The 19,092-nt window shown below is 53.3% G+C and overlaps 1 protein-coding gene across 1 annotated transcript in view; it reads right to left on the minus strand.

The window, feature by feature from the left end:
* ENTPD2 (ectonucleoside triphosphate diphosphohydrolase 2) overlaps positions 1–19,092 on the minus strand; it is a 45,760-nt gene that overhangs the window by 8,240 nt on the left and 18,428 nt on the right. The window contains exons 2-6 of the mRNA XM_084650485.1: positions 10,608–10,725; positions 5,050–5,200; positions 3,489–3,648; positions 1,791–2,018; positions 373–642 (exon numbers count right to left, since the gene is read on the minus strand). Coding sequence (XP_084506611.1) covers positions 373–642; positions 1,791–2,018; positions 3,489–3,648; positions 5,050–5,200; positions 10,608–10,725 — 927 coding nt within the window. The remainder of the gene's footprint in view (positions 1–372; positions 643–1,790; positions 2,019–3,488; positions 3,649–5,049; positions 5,201–10,607; positions 10,726–19,092) is intronic.

Here is a 19,092-nt window from a genome sequence, read left to right on the forward strand (position 1 = left end):
AGGGAGAGAGGAGGTGAGAAAGCAGAAGCTCACTAGCACAGCCCTCAATTTCCCTGCTCAGACACAAAGGCCGGGCTTGTTGATTCAATGTGGGAGCAGAGTTTGGGGTATGTTCACCTCACCCGCAGGGGGCAGCGCTCTTGCTGCTAACCACTGCGCTGAGCATACCCAGGGCCCCATTCCCATTCCAGCAACCTTCTTGCACCTGGAGCCTAATCCTCCAGCTGCAGGATAGAAGGGGCTCCCATAGCATTCAGTAGGAGACTCGGGCTCCAGGGCTCTGGGCTGCCCCCATGCACAATACCCTGGAGGCAGCACCAACAGTCAGAGGCTGCCGGCTGCCCACTAGACCTGCAACCTCGGGACACTTACAATGAAGTTTCCCGAGAGGTCGGGCTGGAAAACCCCGTCGAAGGAGCAGCTGGAGAAGCCACAGCTGGTGAAATTGAAGAGACTGTCCACGTGCAGGCGGCACTGGGCTGCGTCCCCGGATCCGTCCATGCCGATGGTACGTTGGGGATCGTAGCTGTCAGGCTTCTCAGCTGCCGTGCAGGGAGAGTTGTAGACGTCTTGGAGCAGGAAGTTCCTTTGATAGCCTTTGGGCCAGCAGGGGTTGGACACATTTGTTTTGTAGCCGCCAGCCTGTTGGGCAAAGAAAAGGTACCACCCAAGCCTGTCTTTGTCTGCAGCTACCACAGCCATGAGGCGGTCTAGGGCCAGGCAGTGCGGTGTAGTGGGTGGAGTCAAGGACTGGCATTCAGAAACACTGCCCCCCAGTTCTGCCCCTGATCCACCGTGCATCACGGTGAGCCAATCATGTCCCTGCTGCATGCCTCAGTTTCCCCAGCCGTAAAACAGGGGGATCCGCCCTCACAGGGGCTGCAAGGTTTCAGTAGTGATGGTGCTCTGACAAGATAGTGTCCAACCCTATGTGTCCATGGCTGTCTCTGAAGGCAGGGAGGTGGCAGCTCAGCCCCGGAAGATGAGTAACTCCTAACTGGCACAGCCTATGCTGGCAACAAAGAGCAGCGGGGAGGAGACCTGGCTTTCCTCAGGGGTCCCTTCCAGAGCACCAAAGGAGTTGAACTAACGTGCGTGATGTGCACTGTGCCCGGCTCTGCATCAGCACCAGTCGCATGGGGGAGGCTGCAGAGCATGTTTGAAATTCCCAGACTTTCGAAGCCCCCGGGTTCAAACCCCGTGAAGGGAGCTCAGCCCCCAGGTTCAAACCCCGTGAAGGGAGCTCAGCCCTCAGGTTCAAACCCCGTGAAGGGAGCTCAGCCTCCATCCTTGGGAGGGCGATAACAGAGCCGTGAGCATTTCCTATCGCTCAGGGGGGTGGCGCTCCCATGGCGAGGGGAAAAGCCCTTCTGGTCGCTGTCGTGTGCGTCTGCACTCGGGCACCCTAGCTATGCCGCTGTAGCGCCCATAGGGGGCACCCGGCTGAGCCCTCCCTGCTCCGTCGGGAATTCTAGGCCCCTCAGCATGGGTTGTAACAGGCTGAGCCTTGGCTCCCCGCTAACGAGCTGCCGTTCACTACTGCTGCTCCAGGTTGTGGGGACGGGGGGATCGGGGGGAGAGGAGCAGAACATGCTCCAGAGCGGGGCAAGCACCCTCCCTGCTCTTTGCAAAGCACCTGGTGACCTGAACCCGGAGCCCTGTGTGTAGCAGCCTGGGTGGGAACATGGCGTGGGGGGCTGGTGGTTGAGGAGGGAGCGGGGATGAATGCTGGGAGCTCGCCCTGCAGGCCATTGAGGAGAGCCCGCTGGGGCAGAGCCAGGCCTCCGTACCTTCATGACCTTGGAGAACATCCTCCTGAGGATCTGGTCCCTGCCGTAGCACAGGAAGCTGTGGGTGTACACCCTGTACATCTGTCCGTAGAGCCGCAGCGTCACCCCGCTCTGGGGGTCCTCGATCTGCTTCTGGGTTTCAAAGGTGATCTGGGTAGAGGCTCCCCCCAAGTCCATGGCCCCCAATGTGGGTCTCTTTGGCCGGAACCACTGCCCGATCCAGCCGTACTGTGGGGAGGGGGGACGGAAGCAAAGTCACAGAGATGGTTAATTGCGTGGCTCAGACCATGCAGAATGCCCGTCCGCTCTGGCAGCGCTCCCGCCAGCCGCAAACTGGTAGGGCACAGTCGAGCGAGGTGTGAGCACCGTCCACACTCACTGACCTCTCTTGGGGTGAGGGGGCTCAGCACCCTGCTGCCATGGGGCGCAATAGCTTGCAGAGGAGGGTCCCTGCTGGAGAAGGAAGAGGGGCTGGCTCATGGTCAGTAGCTTCCTTTGGACACAAGAACGCCAAGAGGTCATTCTGCCTAAGGCTGGGGCCAGGCAAGGCATTCTGCAAGTCCCAGTAGCTGCGTACGTGTCACTGCAGGCCTCTCAATCGCGCATGGTCGGCTCCTGTTGAAGGCAGCAGGAGCTGCATGCATGCAGCAGGGGGACAGTTTGATCCCAGCAGGTTCCTACCCTCTGCCTCCACTGCACCTCCATGGCTGAGCCAACAGCACGTGCTGGGTACTCCCCTGCTCCCTAACTGCAGCTCCAGAATGGATGGAGCAGTCTCCGGGCATGAAGCTGATCCCAGTTTTCCTTGCTGAACTGGTGAGGGAGACCTCTGCATTTCTACCCAGTTCAAGATGGACGTTCCGTGAGCAGATCCACCAGGGGCTATGTTAAAAGCAGCCTCCAGATTCCCTTGGGCACTGGAGAGAATCAGTCGCTGCTGGGGACTGAATGAGACCAATGCCGGGAAGGTGGAAGGAAAATCCAGCCCCTTCATGTTCACTGCAAGGATCAGGTCCCACTGTTCTCCTCGAGGCTGGCTAGAGACCTGGGCTATTTGCTACTTCTATACAGCAAACCCAGGCCATGCGCCACAGCATCCCTAGCTAGGTTTTTAGAGGGTTGCCCATCACCGTGGTATCTGACCGACACGTAGAGCCATTCAACTTGTTTGCGCGTCTGAACAACAGCTGCCATTGGCCGGTAACATTAATAACACCTGGCACTTGCAGAGGCTTCTAACACGCAGCTCTCCTGATGCTCTACGGAGAAGGGCCAGCACTGGTGTCCCCACCTCCAAGAGGCAGCATTAAAAAGGGTCCAGACCGCAAGCATGTGTCAGACCCTCTGCTTAATAGCACTAGCCTTTCAAGTGGTCTCAACAGGGCTTTGGCATTCCCACCTCAGTGCAGTGAATACAGGAGGAGGGGGTGAATTCACATCTCTGGCCCAGTGGTCTCCACAAAGCGGAAGTCTCTCAGCAGCACTCTGCCTATGCAAGGGACAAGGTAGCTGTTTTTAAAGAGGAAAACCTAGGTCCTAGGTAATGAGGCAGCCATGGAGAAATGGGCTTTTTCTCTTCCCCGCTATGCCAGCTACCTATGTGGAGCAGACAGGCTTGCAGGCGAATGATGGGGTGAGTCCATGTCTCGATGGGCACTGGAAGGGACCGTCCTAGGAAGCCAGTCCTGCTGGGCATACCTTGATGAAGTTCTCCAGGAGATAGTTAGCTGTGACCCAGCCAAACAACCCCTCGTCTTCACCCGACAGAATTTTTGCCCCCCGAAAGTCAAAGGGGTACGACTTCAGCGTTGAGGTCACTGCGCTGAGGATGCTGTCTGAGGCCATCGAGTTGGTGAGGCTACAGAAGACACAAAGCAATGCTTCACTGCGAGAGAAGAGAAGCAAATGTCTGCACCAAGGGGGTCAAACCGTGAGCCACTCCCCGAACCACCCAGCACAGTCAGGGCCGTGGAACGTGGGGCAAAGGGAGACAGCTCTGCAACCTCCCTCCCTCAGAGGGCAATGAAAGGCAGTGGTTATTCTAAGGCATGCCACAGCTATGGCATACGAGGGACCAAGCAAGCATTGCTTCAGCAATCCAGGAGAAAGGCTGCCCGAGCCCCCTTCAACAGTGAAACCGGCCACTGCACGGGGCTTAGGTGGGACTTAAATAGTGCCCGGACCTGGAGCTGTCCCGCTGCACAGGGCTGAACTAGTCACAGACCTGGAGGGTCTCTACGTTTCCATGCGGGACCCGAGCCACAAAATCTCAGTTAAGTTTCTTCTCCCCAGGACAGCATGGAAGACTGAGTGAGCCCCTCAGCCGGACTAGTGCTTGCCTTGGCCGTCATTCCCTCCTGCCGGCATTACAGACAGGCACCAGCCAGGGTCTTGCCATTGCTCGTCTGGCAGGCATTCTACGCTTACCTCCACTATTGCTGACTGGGCAACGCCCTTGCTGCGTTAGGGCAGGGTGGGGAGAAGCATTGATTCATAAGCCTGCATTGGCCAGAGAAGGTTCATTCCTTCCTTCCTGTGAGCCATGGTTAGATGGGCTTCTTGCTTGGGTGGGGACATGTGGCTCCCCAATCCGTGCAGATCTAATGCAGGATATTTATCCTGCATTGGACAAGGTGACCCAGGGGCCCAGGTAGGGCTGCGGGACTCATGAGGAAGGGGAGCACTTCTAACTCCACCCAGCTTCCCCTTACAGAAAAGGAGAGGTGGAGGACCCTGTGCTGGTCTAGCCTATTCTCCACACCACCCTTTCCAGCCAATATAGCAACAGAGCTAACCCCTCTGGGGTTCATTTGCAATAACGTAGAACATGCACTTTGCAGGATTTGAAAAAGGATCACACCTTTATGGAGGAGAAAACCCAGGGACATATTTGGAGCAAAACATTTTTATAGGGATGATAAACCCTCCTGCACCAGGGCAGGTCCAACGTGTAACTTCCCGGGTCAGGAAGAAACTTCTCCTATGGGCCATTAATGTCCACTGGGGGGCTCCCTGCCCCCTCTCAGGAAGCTGATGGGCTCGGGCGGTTGGAGACAAGGCGCTGAGCCAGATGGACCAAGGGTGACAATTCACATGTTCCCGTGCTCAGCCGCGCCTCTACAGGCAACAGGGCTGCTGCACAGATGGGTGGTGGAAGAGTTTAACCCAAGCACATTCCCTTTAAAGACCAGAGCCCTGGCCTGGCTCGGGCCCTGGCAAGAGGGAGGGGGTTCGACAGCAGACGACAGCAAAAGCTCACTTCAGCAGCCTCATGCCCGCGGTGGCCCCCAGGTAGAGGGGGGTGAGTGGATGCCTTTCCCTGGGGATGTCGCTCACAGCCTGGTCGAGACATTGTTTGAGGCTCTTGCCGGCGGCCGGGGGGTCCTCGGCATAGCTGGAAATCCCACCACCTGCAGGCGAGATGAAAACGGGCACTGGTCTCTGGCCGCTTGGTCCAGGGACATGCTGAGGAACTGGGGAGCTGTGCTGAGCGTCAGCAACTGCCGGGCCGGGAAGGGAGTGCGGGGATGGAGAGCGACTGTGGCTCTAACCGGCCAGCTGCCCCAGCAGAGGCGCACCCCAAGAGGCGCCCCTAGCCTCCACCCGCACGACAGCTGTGACCCAAACCCTCCTGCAGGGATGGTGCGGGGGAGCAAAAGACGTCCCCCAGGATGGGGAGCCCACCATGGGCCTTATGCAAACACAGCACGCAGCATGGGTGGTCTTGGCTTGCATACTCCAGCCAATCCCATTTGTTCTCTTTCTTCAGTAGGAGCAGCCGGGGTGGGGTGGGGGGGTTGTGCCCTCTTCCCAAGCCTGTGCCAGCTCCTTTTAGGGAGGGGACCACGGGGCTTTCCTCACTGTAAGGCAGCTCCGTTCTCTCCAGACTGGTCAAAGGGCCGGCGTGGTGGAGCCTTGGCTGGGTTTTTGCAGCTGTACACACACAGCTGAGAAGGTGGGAAGGGAAAACACACCCAGGCTTGTGGGTGCGTCGGCACAATCCTCTACTTCAGTCGGGTTATTTTGTGCCCATCGTGTCACGCCCAGGCACATATAACAAGGGCTGGGATTAGCCATTCCAACGTCCAAACAATACAGCCACTTCTGCTCTCCACCCAACACAAAATCCCCCGCCAGCTGAAAGCCAGGCTGAACCAGGGGAGCCCCGGCTCGGGCAGATAGCAAGGGGAGCCACCCTCCCTCTCGTTCCCAGGAGTTCAACCCTATGCCAGGCAGTCAGAGCTCAGGGGCTTGTCCCACATGGCATGGCAGGGTTCAGCCCCATGCTAGCAATGGCCATGCTTAAAGGTGGCTGTCACCCCGAGGATTCTGGGAGAGGATCTCTGGCTGGCATGAGCGGAGCCATAGGATAAAATGCACCGTATACAGCAGCGTCCCTCCTACAGCTCCACCTATGTTATAAGCACAGTGGCAGCCCCTGGAGCGATGCACCCTGGGTCATCCTACTGCACAGAGGGCTGGGAGAAAGAAGGCCCAGCTGACTGGGTAACACAGGCCCGGTTAGGAGGCCCAGCTACGCAGTACGGAAGCTGTGAGTTTAATCGGGGACAGGACGGGAATGGTGCCAGCCTCCATCCTGGCCAGACCAAAGCTCCATCCGGCTGCAGGTTTGGACCACATGGCCCATGCAGAGTACACAGGGACTACAGGCAGCTGGATCACCGCGTGGTTACAGACTCACTTAGACAGTCCAGTGCAGACAGGACTCCAGGCCATTCTGACCCTGGGATTCCCAGATGTGCTGGACAAGAGGTGTCACACCTACCTCCCCGCTCCCCAGACACACACGCTAGCCTCTCTCTCAGCTGAGCTCCAGGAACAGGCTGCAGGGGATGGAGTGGCTGAGTTCAATGCCTGGTTTAATAAAGCATGGGCAACCCAGCCCCTGCCAGCAGCTCAGTGCCAAGAGAAGGTGTACGGACGAGAGGACTTGACCGAATTGTTTGCCATGTTCCAGGCCCATGTCCCGACATTCACAAGGGGAGCTGAGGGGAGGGACCCATCCTTTGCCAAGCACAGCTGACAAGCCTGAAGTACACAGAGCTACTGCAGCATGTTTGTAATGACACGACCCGGGAGGGAGGGGGGGTTGTTGACAGTGTGGGGAATCGAACCTGGGACCTCGTGATCTAAAACCATGGCCCTACTGCCAGAGCTAAGAGACCCAGCTCTGCAGACCGCCCTGTTGCAGGCTCATGAATCTCTGTATGTGGCCCAGTCACTACTAGAGGGGACAGAGTGCCACGCAGAGAGGGGGTGGGGGATATTTTCAACCTTATCCTGGGATGATGGGCATGGAAATGATGCAGGCTGGATTTTGGCTGTGGTATGGGTGAGGCTCAGAGATGATCGTTGCAGTTCTGAAGTCCACTCCTCAAATGCAGAGTGGGAGGGGAAAAGGTTTGAGGGGCCAAATGTCTGGCATCAGCATTAGCGTGTGACGGGGCATGTGCTTCTGACGGTGCGTGCACGTCTGGGAGAGCCACAAACACCCGAGGAGCGTGGTGCTGTTTGGCTAGGGCACACAAGGCAGCCTGGCATAAAGACTTACACGGGATGAGTCCAGGATTGCTGTATGACTCACAAATGGCAGAGACTTGAGTGAATTATGTGGATCATCCCAAATGAGAGCTGGTGAACCCTGTATACCCCATTCATATACACAGCCCTGGGAGCAGGTACCTTTATCATTCTGTTTTAAAACCAAGACCATCCACAGTGTGTTCTAAAACCCCGTCTTGGTTAATGAAAGCCAAACTCCAGGAAATTAGCAACAACATAACAAAGCTCAGCTCAAATCTTCTGCCCAGGCTTTGGCTGTATCAAAGATTCGGCCGTTAGGACTGCTCAGCCCACACCCTAAATCCTCAATCTCCAAAACAGTATGCCAACATTTTTATGGCTGACTTAGAACAACGCTTCCTCAGCTCTAGTCTCCTAACGCCGCTACTCTACTTGCGTTACATTGATGACATCTTCATCATCTGGACCCATGGGAAGGAGGCCCTTGAGGAATTCCACCAGGATTTCAACAATTTCAACCCCACCATCAACCTCAGCCTGGACCAGTCCACACAAGAGATCCACTTCCTAGACACTACAGTGCTAATAAGCAATGGTCACATAAACACCACCCTATACCAGAAACCTACTGTCCGCTATACTTACCTACATGCCTCCAGCTTTCATCCAGACCACATCTACCATTGTCCACAGCCAAGCTCTAAGCAGCCAAGCTCAAGACAACTGCATTTGCTCTAATGCCTCAGACAGAGAAAACACCTACAGGATCTCTATCAAGTGTTCTTAAAAGTACAAAGCCCACCTGGTGAAGTTAAGAAACAGATTGACAGATCCAGAAGGGTACCCAGAAGTCATCTACTACAAGACAAGCCCAACAAATAAAGTAACAGAACGCCACTAGCCGTCACCTACAGTCCCCAACTAAAACCTCTCCAGCACATCATCAAAGATCTACAACCTATCCTGAAGGACGATCCCTTACTCTCACAGACCTTGGGAGACAGTCCAGTCCTCGCTTACAGACAGCCCCCCAACCTGAAGCAAATACTCACCAGCAACTACACACCAAACAACAAAAACACTAACCCAGGAACCAAACCCTGCAACAAACCCCATTGCCAACTCTGTCCACATATCTATTCAAGAGACACCATCATAGGACCTAACCACATCAGCCACACCATCAGGGGCTCATTCACATGCACATCTACCAATGTGATGTATGCCATCATGTGCCAGCAGTGCCCCTCTGCCATGTACATTGGCCAAACTGGACAGTCTCTACGCAAAAGAATAAATGGACACAAATCTGACATCAGGAATTACAACATTCAAAAACCAGTAGGAGAACACTTCAACCTCCCTGGTCACTCAATAACAGACTTAAAAGTGGCAATTCTTCAACAAAAAAACATCAAAAACAGACTCCAACATGAAACTGCAGAACTGGAATTAATTTGCAAACTGGACACCATCAAATTAGGCCTGACTAAAGACTGGGAGTGGATAAGTCATTACAAAACCTAATTTTACCATACTAATTTCCCCCTACTATTACTCACACCTTCTTGTCAACTGTTTGAAATGGACCACCTTCATTACCACTACAAAAGTGATTTTTCCTCCCTTGGTATTCTACTGATAAATTGTCTTGTTAGACTGACTCCCCCACCTGGTAAGGCAACTCCCATCTTTTCATGTACTATGTATAAACATACCTGCTACTGTATCTTCCACTCCATGCACCTGATGAAGTGGGTTTTAGCCCATGAAAGCTTACGCCCAAATAAATTTTAGTCTCTAAGGTGCCACAAGGACTCCTCGTGGTTTTTGCGGATACAGACTAACATGGCTGCTACTCTAAAACCACTCTCCAGAACGCTGCTCTCACCTCCCTTATGTCCAGGTGGGGTAACAAATCAAATAGTTCCATAACAGCCAGTGTATCTAGTACAATTCTGGGCCCAATTCTCTCCTGTCTTGCACCTTGTGTGGTCATTTGTGGCTGTCATTTTTGATCTGTTACCACTCTGCACTGCTATAAGCAATGACACAAGGCAGTGGCCAAGTAAGCTCTGCATCCAATTTGCTGGTGGCCCAAGGGGTGTAACCCCATTGAAATCAATGGAGCCCGTATCTACTAAATCCAGAATTTGACCTTATAAGGTAGAGATGAAAACCATGGCACAACACAGACACTTCAGTAAAACAGACTCAGTTCCACTCCCTGGAGATGTTGGGTTATTCCACCTGCTCTAATTCTTCATCACAATAATCTTTTAGGGTTGCCAACTTTCTAATTGCGGAAAACCCAACACCCTTTCCCCGCCCCTGCCCCGAGGCCCTGACCTCTGCTCACTCCATCCCCACTCCCTTGATTGCTTGCTCTCCCCTACCCTCGTTCAATTTCTCTGCAAGGCACAAGCAGGCATTAAGAGAAGGCCAGGAGCTGCAACAGTTTGAATGTGGGAGATGGAATGTGTGCAGGACGGGGTTTGGGGTACGGGCTCCAGGCAGTTCTGGCTGCTGTGGTGCGCGGGGGCTCCGGGACTAAGGTGCTGACCTCAGGTGGCCCCTTAAATAGCAGCTACACCAGTGCTGCCCCCGCATTTCTTGGGGACAGAGGAAGTCTGCATGGCTCCTGGGAAGTGGTAGCATGTCCGGCTCCTAGGTGGAGGGGTGGCCAGGGGGGCTGTGTGTGCTGCCCCACCTGCAGGCACAGCTCCAAGCACTGGCTCTGCAGCTCCCATTGGCCATGGCGTTCCTGGTCAATGGGTGCTGCAGAGCCGGCGCTCGGGGGTAGTGCCTGCCGGTGGGGGTAGCGCATGGAGCTCTACTGGCCACCCCCCCACCTTGGAGCCGACATGCCGGCCGCTTCCTGGGAGCCGCACGGAGCCGCGTATGGAGTCTGCCTTAACTCCGCTGTGGCCAACCGGACTTTTAGTGGCCCGGTCAGGTGTGCTGACCAGAGCTGCCAGGGTCTCTTTTCAACCGGGTGTTCTGGTTCAAAACCAGGCACCTGGCAACCCTAATAACCTATAGTTTGGCAGGGAAGGCACTGTGAATTACAAGGCTTGTAAAAGTCACTAGCCTGATTCTTCTCTCACCATGGGGTAGAATTAGGAGCAACGGCACTGAAGTCAATGGAGTTACACTGATGTAAGCCAGACAAGAAGCAGGCCCAGCCCAGCCAGTCTGAAGTCGCCAACAATACCCAGACAGCGCCCACTACAGAGCCAGGTGACGTAGCACAAGCAATTAATTGACTCCTACCTTCCACGTCGCACATGCTGTGCTGGCTGACAATCCCCGTGTCATTCTCTTTGTCCGCAGGCCACTTGTAGACGAACATGGCAGTGTGGGAGGAGCCGGCGTCCAGAACGATTCCATACTGCGTGCACAGGGAGAGAGGGGGAAAGGCTCAGGCTGGAACCGAGGCCGGTGCGGAGCAGCAGCACGTGAATTCTGCTACCGTCGAGTCCCACAAGATGCTCCCAAAGGGCCTGATGTGCAGCCATTTAGAGGGAAATTCGGAAGACTAGAAGCCCTGCTTTGCGTTTCCTATTGGCCAGAGACTGCAAGGCCATTTCCCTTCCAAGAATCACCCCGGGCACGAAACGCAATGAGCATCTTCCGGCAGAAAGACAAGCTGAGCACAGTGGGGCCAGAGGCAGACGAGCTCTGCACCCACCGTGCACTGACACAAGCTCTTCTGGGGACCCTGCACACTGCCTAACCGCAGCCGATTGGCTGGAGATTCGGCTTGAGGCATCATGGTCCAAATGGAGGGTATGGGCCGGGAGTTCTGGACTCTGCCACTGACTGAACCGGGGGGCAGAGGGGGCGCATATGGGGCCAGTCAGTGCCTTGACTGAGCAGGTTCACTGACAGGGTGATGACAACACAGGAAGCTGCCAGAGCCTTGCCTACATTAGGGCTCCCAGTGGTGCTAACCCCGGTGCATCAGAAGCAGAGGGAGCATGAATGGGAAGTAAGATTCCCTAGAATGAAGTCCCAGTGAGACCCCAGGATAAGGGCACAGGCAAGTGAGTCAACAGTGTGCCCTTGTTGCCAAGAAGGCCAATGGCATTTTGGGATGTATAAGTAGGGGCATAGCCAGCAGATCGAGGGACGTGATCGTTCCCCTCTATTTGACATTGGTGAGGCCTCATCTGGAGTACTGTGTCCGTTTTGGGCCCCGCACTACAAGAAGGATGTGGATAAATTGGAGAGAGTCCAGCGAAGGGCAACAAAAATGATTAGGGGTCTGGAACACATGACTTATGAGGAGAGGCTGAGGGAACTGGGATTGTTTAGTCTGCAGAGGAGAAGAATGAGGGGGGATTTGATAGCTGCTTTCAACTACCTGAGAGGGGGTTCCAAAGAGGATGGTTCTAGACTATTCTCAGTGGTAGAAGAGGACAGGACAAGGAGTAATGGTCTCAAGTTGCAGTGGGGGAGGTTTAGGTTGGATATTAGGAAAAATTTTTCACTAGGAGGGTGGTGAAACACTGGAATGCGTTACCTAGGGAGGTGGTAGAATCTCCTTCCTTAGAAGTTTTTAAGGTCAGGCTTGACAAAGCCCTGGCTGGGATGATTTAATTGGGGATTGGTCCTGCTTTGAGCAGGGGGTTGGACTAGATGACCTCCTGAGGTCCCTTCCAACCCTGATATTCTATGATTCTAAGTATCTGGATTCTGATCATTGGTTTGGCCCCTCCTAATCCCAGCTGGATGGTAGCCCCATCCTTCCCTAACTCCTGTACAGTTCTCAGCATTAACCTTCTTTTTGAGTTCTTTCCCTTTACTTTTCTCTCCCTACCACTGAGACAGACACACCCTGTTTGACGTCCTTCCTAGCAGGGAATTACAGAGAAGTGAAACTGCCTGGTTAATCGCCTTGCTTTTGCCATTCATTACTTATTACAAAGGGCTCCCTCCCTCCTCTAGGCAAGGCGAGCTGCTTGCTTCCCATCTGCAAGGATCAAGAGAGACCTGTGTGGGGACTGCAGCTCTGGCTCCAAAGAAGGACTGAGAGTTCACTAATTAATTCTTTGCCCATGAATGGATTTGCCATTCTTCTATAAATAGATCCACCTCTTTCCTCTCAGACAAGATTTCCACAGCACCCAAAAAAGAAAGCCAGAGCAGATTCAGCTTTCTGTTGTTCCGGGGCATCCCCAGTGCACTGCTCTGCTTACCCACCTCCGCAGAATGGGGCTGAATTTCATCTCTGTCAAATTTATGCTTTGGGCTTTTCTTCGAGCTCGAAAATCCTGCCACCAAACCACCAAACCCTGTGCAAAACCAAACTGCTCTGGGCTTGTGTACACTGGAAAGTTGCACTGATTGAATTGTGATTTTTCATGACTGAAGAAGGCTGTGTGGACACCCCGATTTTGGTTTAAACCAGGCTTATTGTGGTTTAGGCCCAGTCGATTAGGAATTAGCTTTCAAGAGGTGAACCGTGTATAAGTATCCGACCCTGATCAACCAAGTAACTTTATTCTGAGCATATTTACTGTTAAAACACCACAGGTGGAATTTACCCTGTGCATCAGGCCAATAAGAGGCCTAAGCATTGTTTAAGGCCATTGGTTTAAACATGGGTTTGTCTACATGGGGACATCCAGAAAAATTAATCCAAATTAACTAAAGTGTGAATTTAAAGTGGATTGGTTAAACTGCAGCAAGCCCCCATGTGGATGCTCTGATTCAGAATTAAAGTTGATTTAATTCAGTTTAGCTTAATTCACTTCCAAAGTGAATTAAACTAAGCTGAATTAAGGCCACTTTAATTCTGAATCAGAGGGTCCACACAGGCACTTAATGCAGTTTAACCAATCCATTTTAAATTCACACCTTTAGTGAAGTTGGATTAATTTTTCTGAGTTCCCCATGTAGACGAGCCCTAAACTGCGTGTTTGCCATCCTTTCTAGCAGGTAATTAAAGGGTTTACTGTAGGGAAGTGGCCTCAGGCTAGCCCTCTGTGCAGGGGTAAATTTTACCGTCTCGTTGGGGTCCTGGGGAATTCACACTGGGGCCCCACTTAAGTCTCTATAGGGAGACCAGAGTCTTTGCTCTGTTTCTCCTTTGATGTGTGCTCTCCAGCGCAGGCACGGTCCCCTGCACTGAGCACCCAGGCTCCAGCCAGAGCTAGCGGGAGAGCTATAGTTAGTTTCTCCAGTTTTATTTTCTCCCCCCATTCCCTGGCTGATTCTTCCCACCTCCCGCTCCTCCTCCTGCTGCAGTCTGAGCACGCTGCCCACCTGGTACTTTCATCACCGGGCCATCTAGGCACCAAGACACGTGAATCCCCAGCTGCTGTTCCGTCACTGCGGTTACCCCTGCTCTGCCGGACACATATGGACAAAGCAAGCGGCCGCGAGGGAGAGACAGGGCCCTGTCTGTTCCTCTCCCTCGGGCCAGGGCAAGAGGGGAGAAAAGACCAGCAGGGCAACACGAAAGGGCCTGGGCCCTCGGAGCCGGGATTGCGTCTCCAGCTCGGATGCTGACGGCCTTGCCTATGCCGAGTTTGTAGTAGCCTCAGACGTGTTTTTCTGGATGGGCCCGAGCTCGGGTTTTAGAAACAGCTGCGGTGCTGGGCTCTGCCTGTGAGGGTGGGGAAGAGAGGGGCCAGGAGAGAGCCCGGGGCCTGGAGGAGACAGATGCGGTAAATGAAAGCAGGCAGAGCTTTGCTGCAGGGACCTTTGGAGGAGAGGGGAGATAGGGAAGCAGCTTAGTGGCCTTATCCTTCACCACTATCCTCACCCCCCCAATCCACAAGGAAGCCCCACACCCCCACCTGGGAACCCTCGTTACCCCCCACACACACACAGATGGGTCCTTGCACAGGCTCTGCCAATGGAATCCCTGCCTTTATCCCCCCAGGCCAAAGGGAACCCCGCTCCTGGGTAAGGCCCTAGGCTAGAAAATGCTGGCTAAGACAGAGATAAGTGGCTGGGCTGGGCTGCACAGCACGAGCTGGGAGGAACCATGGCCAAGCAACCTTCTGGCTAACGCGGCGTCCCCTATGCCAGGATGGGGCCCGAATTTATGCCAACACCCGCCCTTCCCCCATTCTCCAAGGGAAGGGCCCCACTCTAGTACCCAGCTCTTCAACAGTGTTTTTCACCAATAGATCTCAAAGCTCCTATACTCAGGAGAGCAGTGTCATAATCCCCATGGTACAGAGGGGAAACTGAGGCACGGGATAGGTGAAGTGACCTGCCCAATGTTATCCAGCTGGCCAATGACAGAGCCAGGAACAGAACCCATGTTTGAAATCCCCAGCTGGTGCTCCAACTATGAGGTAACATTAGCTCCCAGTACTTTCCTAACCTCCCTGGTATAATACACCCATTGCCAGAGCAAGTAACCCCAGAGCTGATGGGTAGACATGGATGATGGCCTAACCCCAGCCAGTGCAGGCTTGTTCACTGGAGCGTATCGCAGTGCTGGGCTCTGTAAAACAAGCTGTTTCCAATTCCAATATATCTTTTTTGAGATGGGGAGACCACATCTGGTACGCCCACATCTTGAATCCTGTGTGCAGATCTGGTCATCCTGCCTCAAAAAAGATACATTGGAATTGGAAAAGGTTCAGAAAAGGGCAACAAAAACGATCAGGGGTATGGAACGGCTTCCGTATGAGGAGAGATTAATAAGACTGGGACTTTTCAGCTTGGAAAAGAGATGACTCAGGGAGGATATGATAGAGGTGTATAAAATCATGACAGGTGCGGAGAAAGTAAATAAGGGAGTGTTATTTGCTCCTCATAACACAAGAACTAGGGGTCTCCCAATGAAATTAATAGGCAGCAGGTTTAAAACAAACAAAAGGAAGTATTTCTTTACTCAACGCACAGTCAACCTGTGGAACTCTTTGCCAGAGGATGTTGTGAAGGCCAAGACTATAATAGGGTTCAAAAAAGAACTAGATAAGTTCATAGAGGATAGGTCCATCAGTGGCTATTAGCCAGGATGGGTAGAGAAGGTGTCCCTAGCCTCTGTTTGCCAGAAGCTGGCAATGGGCAATAGGGGATGGATCACTTGATGGTTACCTGTTTGGTTCATTCCCGCTGGGGCACTTGGCATTGGCCACTGTCGAAAGACAGGGTACTAGGCTAGATAGAGCATTGATCTGACCCAGTATGGCCGTTCTTAAGTTAATCAAATATGCCCAGGGAGCCAGTCTGCTGAGTGCTAGGGAAGAGGGCACTGTTGTTCCGAGATTAAGTACACCAGAAAGTAACAAATGCCGGAGAAATTCAGAGAGAATTGGCCGCTCATGGATCGAAGATACGGTGTCAGATTGTTTCATCACAGTGGCACTACCTGGAAATATTTTCTTAAATTAACATGTTCTAAATGTGTTGTAAAATAGTGGTATGACACAAAGAAGGAACTAGCCCCAGCTGTGCAAGAGGGAATGTTTATAGCTCATCCTGCTACCAGTATTGTCTCATTATTTCTTTGTACTCCCCCTTCCGTCTGTATCCATCTGTTGTCTCTTGTCTTATACTTAGATTGTAAGCTCCTTGGGACAGGGACTGTCCTTTGGTCAGGGGTGAAAGTAAGTCTAGAGACTTACCAGTACGGGGCTGGGCTGGGGCCGGCTCTGGCCCCCGGAAGGGGCGGGGCCTCGGGCGGAAGGGATGGGGCTGGGGGAGGTCAGCGCCAGCCCCGGCCCACCCTGTACCGGCAAGCGCCTCCTTCCCCCTCCCCAGGGTAACAGCGGCAGCCGGGGGCTCTGGCAGCAGTTTAAAGGGCCCTGAGTGATAGTGGCGGCCAGAGCCCTGGGCCCTTTATATCGTCCCCGGAGCCCAGCCGCTGCTTCCCCAGGGCTCCGGCAGCAGCGCTCCGGGGACTGGGCTCCGGCTGCCACTACCGTCCCGGGCCCTTTAAATCGTCCCCGGAGCCTGCTGGAGCCCCGGGGAAGTGGCGGCAGGCCTCCGGGGACGGTTTAAAGGGCCCAGGGCTCGGCTGCCGCTACCGCCCCGGGCCCTTTAAATCGCCGCCCCAGCCCCGCCACCGCTACTCCAGGGCTCCGGCAGCGGGGTTCTGGCAGCAATTTAAAGGGCTGGGGGCTCCAGCCACTGCTGGGAGCCCCAGGCCCTTTAAATTGCTCCTGGAGAAGCTGATCCACCCCGGTACGGCGCACCGACTCTTGCCAGTACACTGTACCGGGGCGTACCGGCTTACTTGCACCTCTGCCTTTGGTTCTGTCTGTACAGTGTCCGGCACAATGGGGTCCTGCTCCATGGCTGGGCCTGATAGGTCACTACAGTAATACAAAGAATAAACATATGGGGACAGCATCCCAAGAGCACAAACCTGTCAGCAGAACTTTCCCACTCCCGGAGATAAACAGCCTGAATAAGTTACATAGAAAACACATGTGCTAGACAAGCAGCTCTCAATCTTTCCAGACAACTGTACCCCTTTCAGGAGTCTGATTTGGCTTGCGGATCCCCAAGTTTCACCTCACTTAAAAACTCCTTTCTTACAAAATCAGACATAAAAATACACAAAAGTGTCACAGCCCACTGTTACTGAATAACGGCTGACTGTCTCACTTTTACCTTATAATTATAAAATAAATCAACTGGAATATAAATATTGTACTTACTTTTCAGTGTATAGTCTATAGTGCAGTATAAACAAGTCATTGTCTGTGTGAAATTTTAGTTTGTACTGACTTCACTAGTGCTTTTTCTGTAGCCCATTGTAAAACTAGGCAAATCTCTAGAGGAGTTGATGTACCCCTGGAAGACCTCTGAGTACCCCCAGAGGTACACGTATCCTAGTTGAGAACCACAGTCTTGAACAAAGCTCTCTCGCTTTCCAAAGCAAACTGCCCTGAATCAGTTTGCTTCCCTGCACAGTAACTAGAAAGGAAGCTGGGCTCCAGGTGTGACATGTTATTCTGGCCCCCTATGCTGCACTGCAGGGATCTCCCACAATCTGCAGTTATCCAGACTCTGGGCAGCTTTGAAGCACTGTTACTGCCCATTTTATGAAGCAGACACTCACATCCCAAGAAAAATACCCATCCACTGTCTTTCCTGGATCCCTTGCAATGGGAACGGGGCAGGGAATTCTGCAGCCCTGAATCAGTCCTGCCACCTTAGAGAACAGGGTTACCCCGTCCCACCCAGCCTGTGCTTTTCCTGGGCATCACCACTGCGAGATACAGGGCTACGAACTCCTGTCATGGAGAGGGCTGGGTAGGCTGCCAAGCTATGGTTATTTCCATGCAAGTTACTGCCTGAATCTGACCAGTGGGTCCCACCATGGAAAATCCTCTGCCTGGAAGGCGCGTGCTAGACATGTAATTAACAGGGGATAAACCTGGCTGCCAGACTCCTTTGGCAATCAGCAGCAGCTGCCCTTCTCCACCACCTGCCCTCTGAGGAGCCTCAACCGCATTACAAACATTCACTGTATTTCACAGCTCCCCGGTGGGGAGGTAAGTGACATTACCCCCACTTTACAGATGGGGAAACTGAAGCACAATGATGCAGTGACTTCCCCATGATCACAGGGTAACTCAGCATCAGAGCCAACAATAGCTCCCAGGTCTCCCCACACCCAGACCCATTGCTTCACCATGAGGCCATCCTTATCTCCACTGACACAGGAAGCTGAGCAGGAAGTCTCCCCCTTACGACATCAAGTTGCACAGCTAAAGGTTGATTTAACTAAGAGCTAGGCTGGGTGGTGAGTTGGAGAGCATGGCAGGTCTTTAAGGGTGTGTGCTCCACGCAGAGTATGGGGAATGCCCTGTCTTGGATCAACCCCACGAGCCCTGCTCCCTTGGAACAATGGGAACCGTGCGTTACAAGTGCTGGGAACTTGGACTCCGAGGTTGCCAAATGACTGAAGTAAGCCATCTGTGACCACTTGATGGGCCCAGATGTAAACACAGAGAGTGCCACTACAGACAATGAACGCAGTGTTCTGCATTGCCAGAATTACTCTCAATTGAGAAACTGATTTCAAAATATATATGTCAAAACCAGCTGGTTCCTCCCACCCCCACAGGCCATTGGCTTCACAGGAGACCTGTTACGAATCTGTGATGCGTGGGGCCCACATCCCCGGCAATGCCTCTGGGACAGGACGTTTTCGTGTAAGGAGCAGGGCTGGCAAGGTCTGCTCCACCGCTTTGTTGATGCAAGAACCACCTCAGGGTTGTCAGTTTTTTTCCGTGTCTCCTATTTGTGTGGCCACAAAGTGCCCCCTGGTCACAGCGCGGCATTGGCCCGTTGCTGTGCAACACTATGACTGCACATGGGGCTTTTGTGCTCTTACCCAACCCTGGGATATTCTGAGGGTCCAAAGCGATTGTGGGCCTGGGACCTGCAAGCATCTCACAAGAACTAGGAGGCGCCACTGGGACAAACTCAACCCTGATATTCTATGATTCTATGAAACCAGATGGACTCACAAAGAGCATCAACCCCATGTGTGACTCAATCCATTTAAAACAAGGTGGTCCAGTGGAACTTCCAGCCACTGGACCCCCTTGGATCTGGAATCACTACAAACGCTTCCCTGAGAGCAGCCACTCAGTTGCTAGGCTACCATTTTTACAAGGCATATGGAGGGAGACATAAGGGTAGGGTGCTCTAACCTGAGAGACCTCCCCTGTTGTTCCCTTAAGGGCTGGTAACATACATGGGGGTGGGGGTACATTCACTGTAGGTTGGGTGCTTTTGTTAGCTCCTTGGCTAAAAGGTGTTAGAGAAGGAT

The sequence above is a fragment of the Lepidochelys olivacea genome (genome assembly GCF_965140295.1).
Source record: "Lepidochelys olivacea isolate rLepOli2 genome assembly, chromosome: 16".
Lineage (NCBI taxonomy): Eukaryota > Metazoa > Chordata > Testudines > Cheloniidae > Lepidochelys > Lepidochelys olivacea.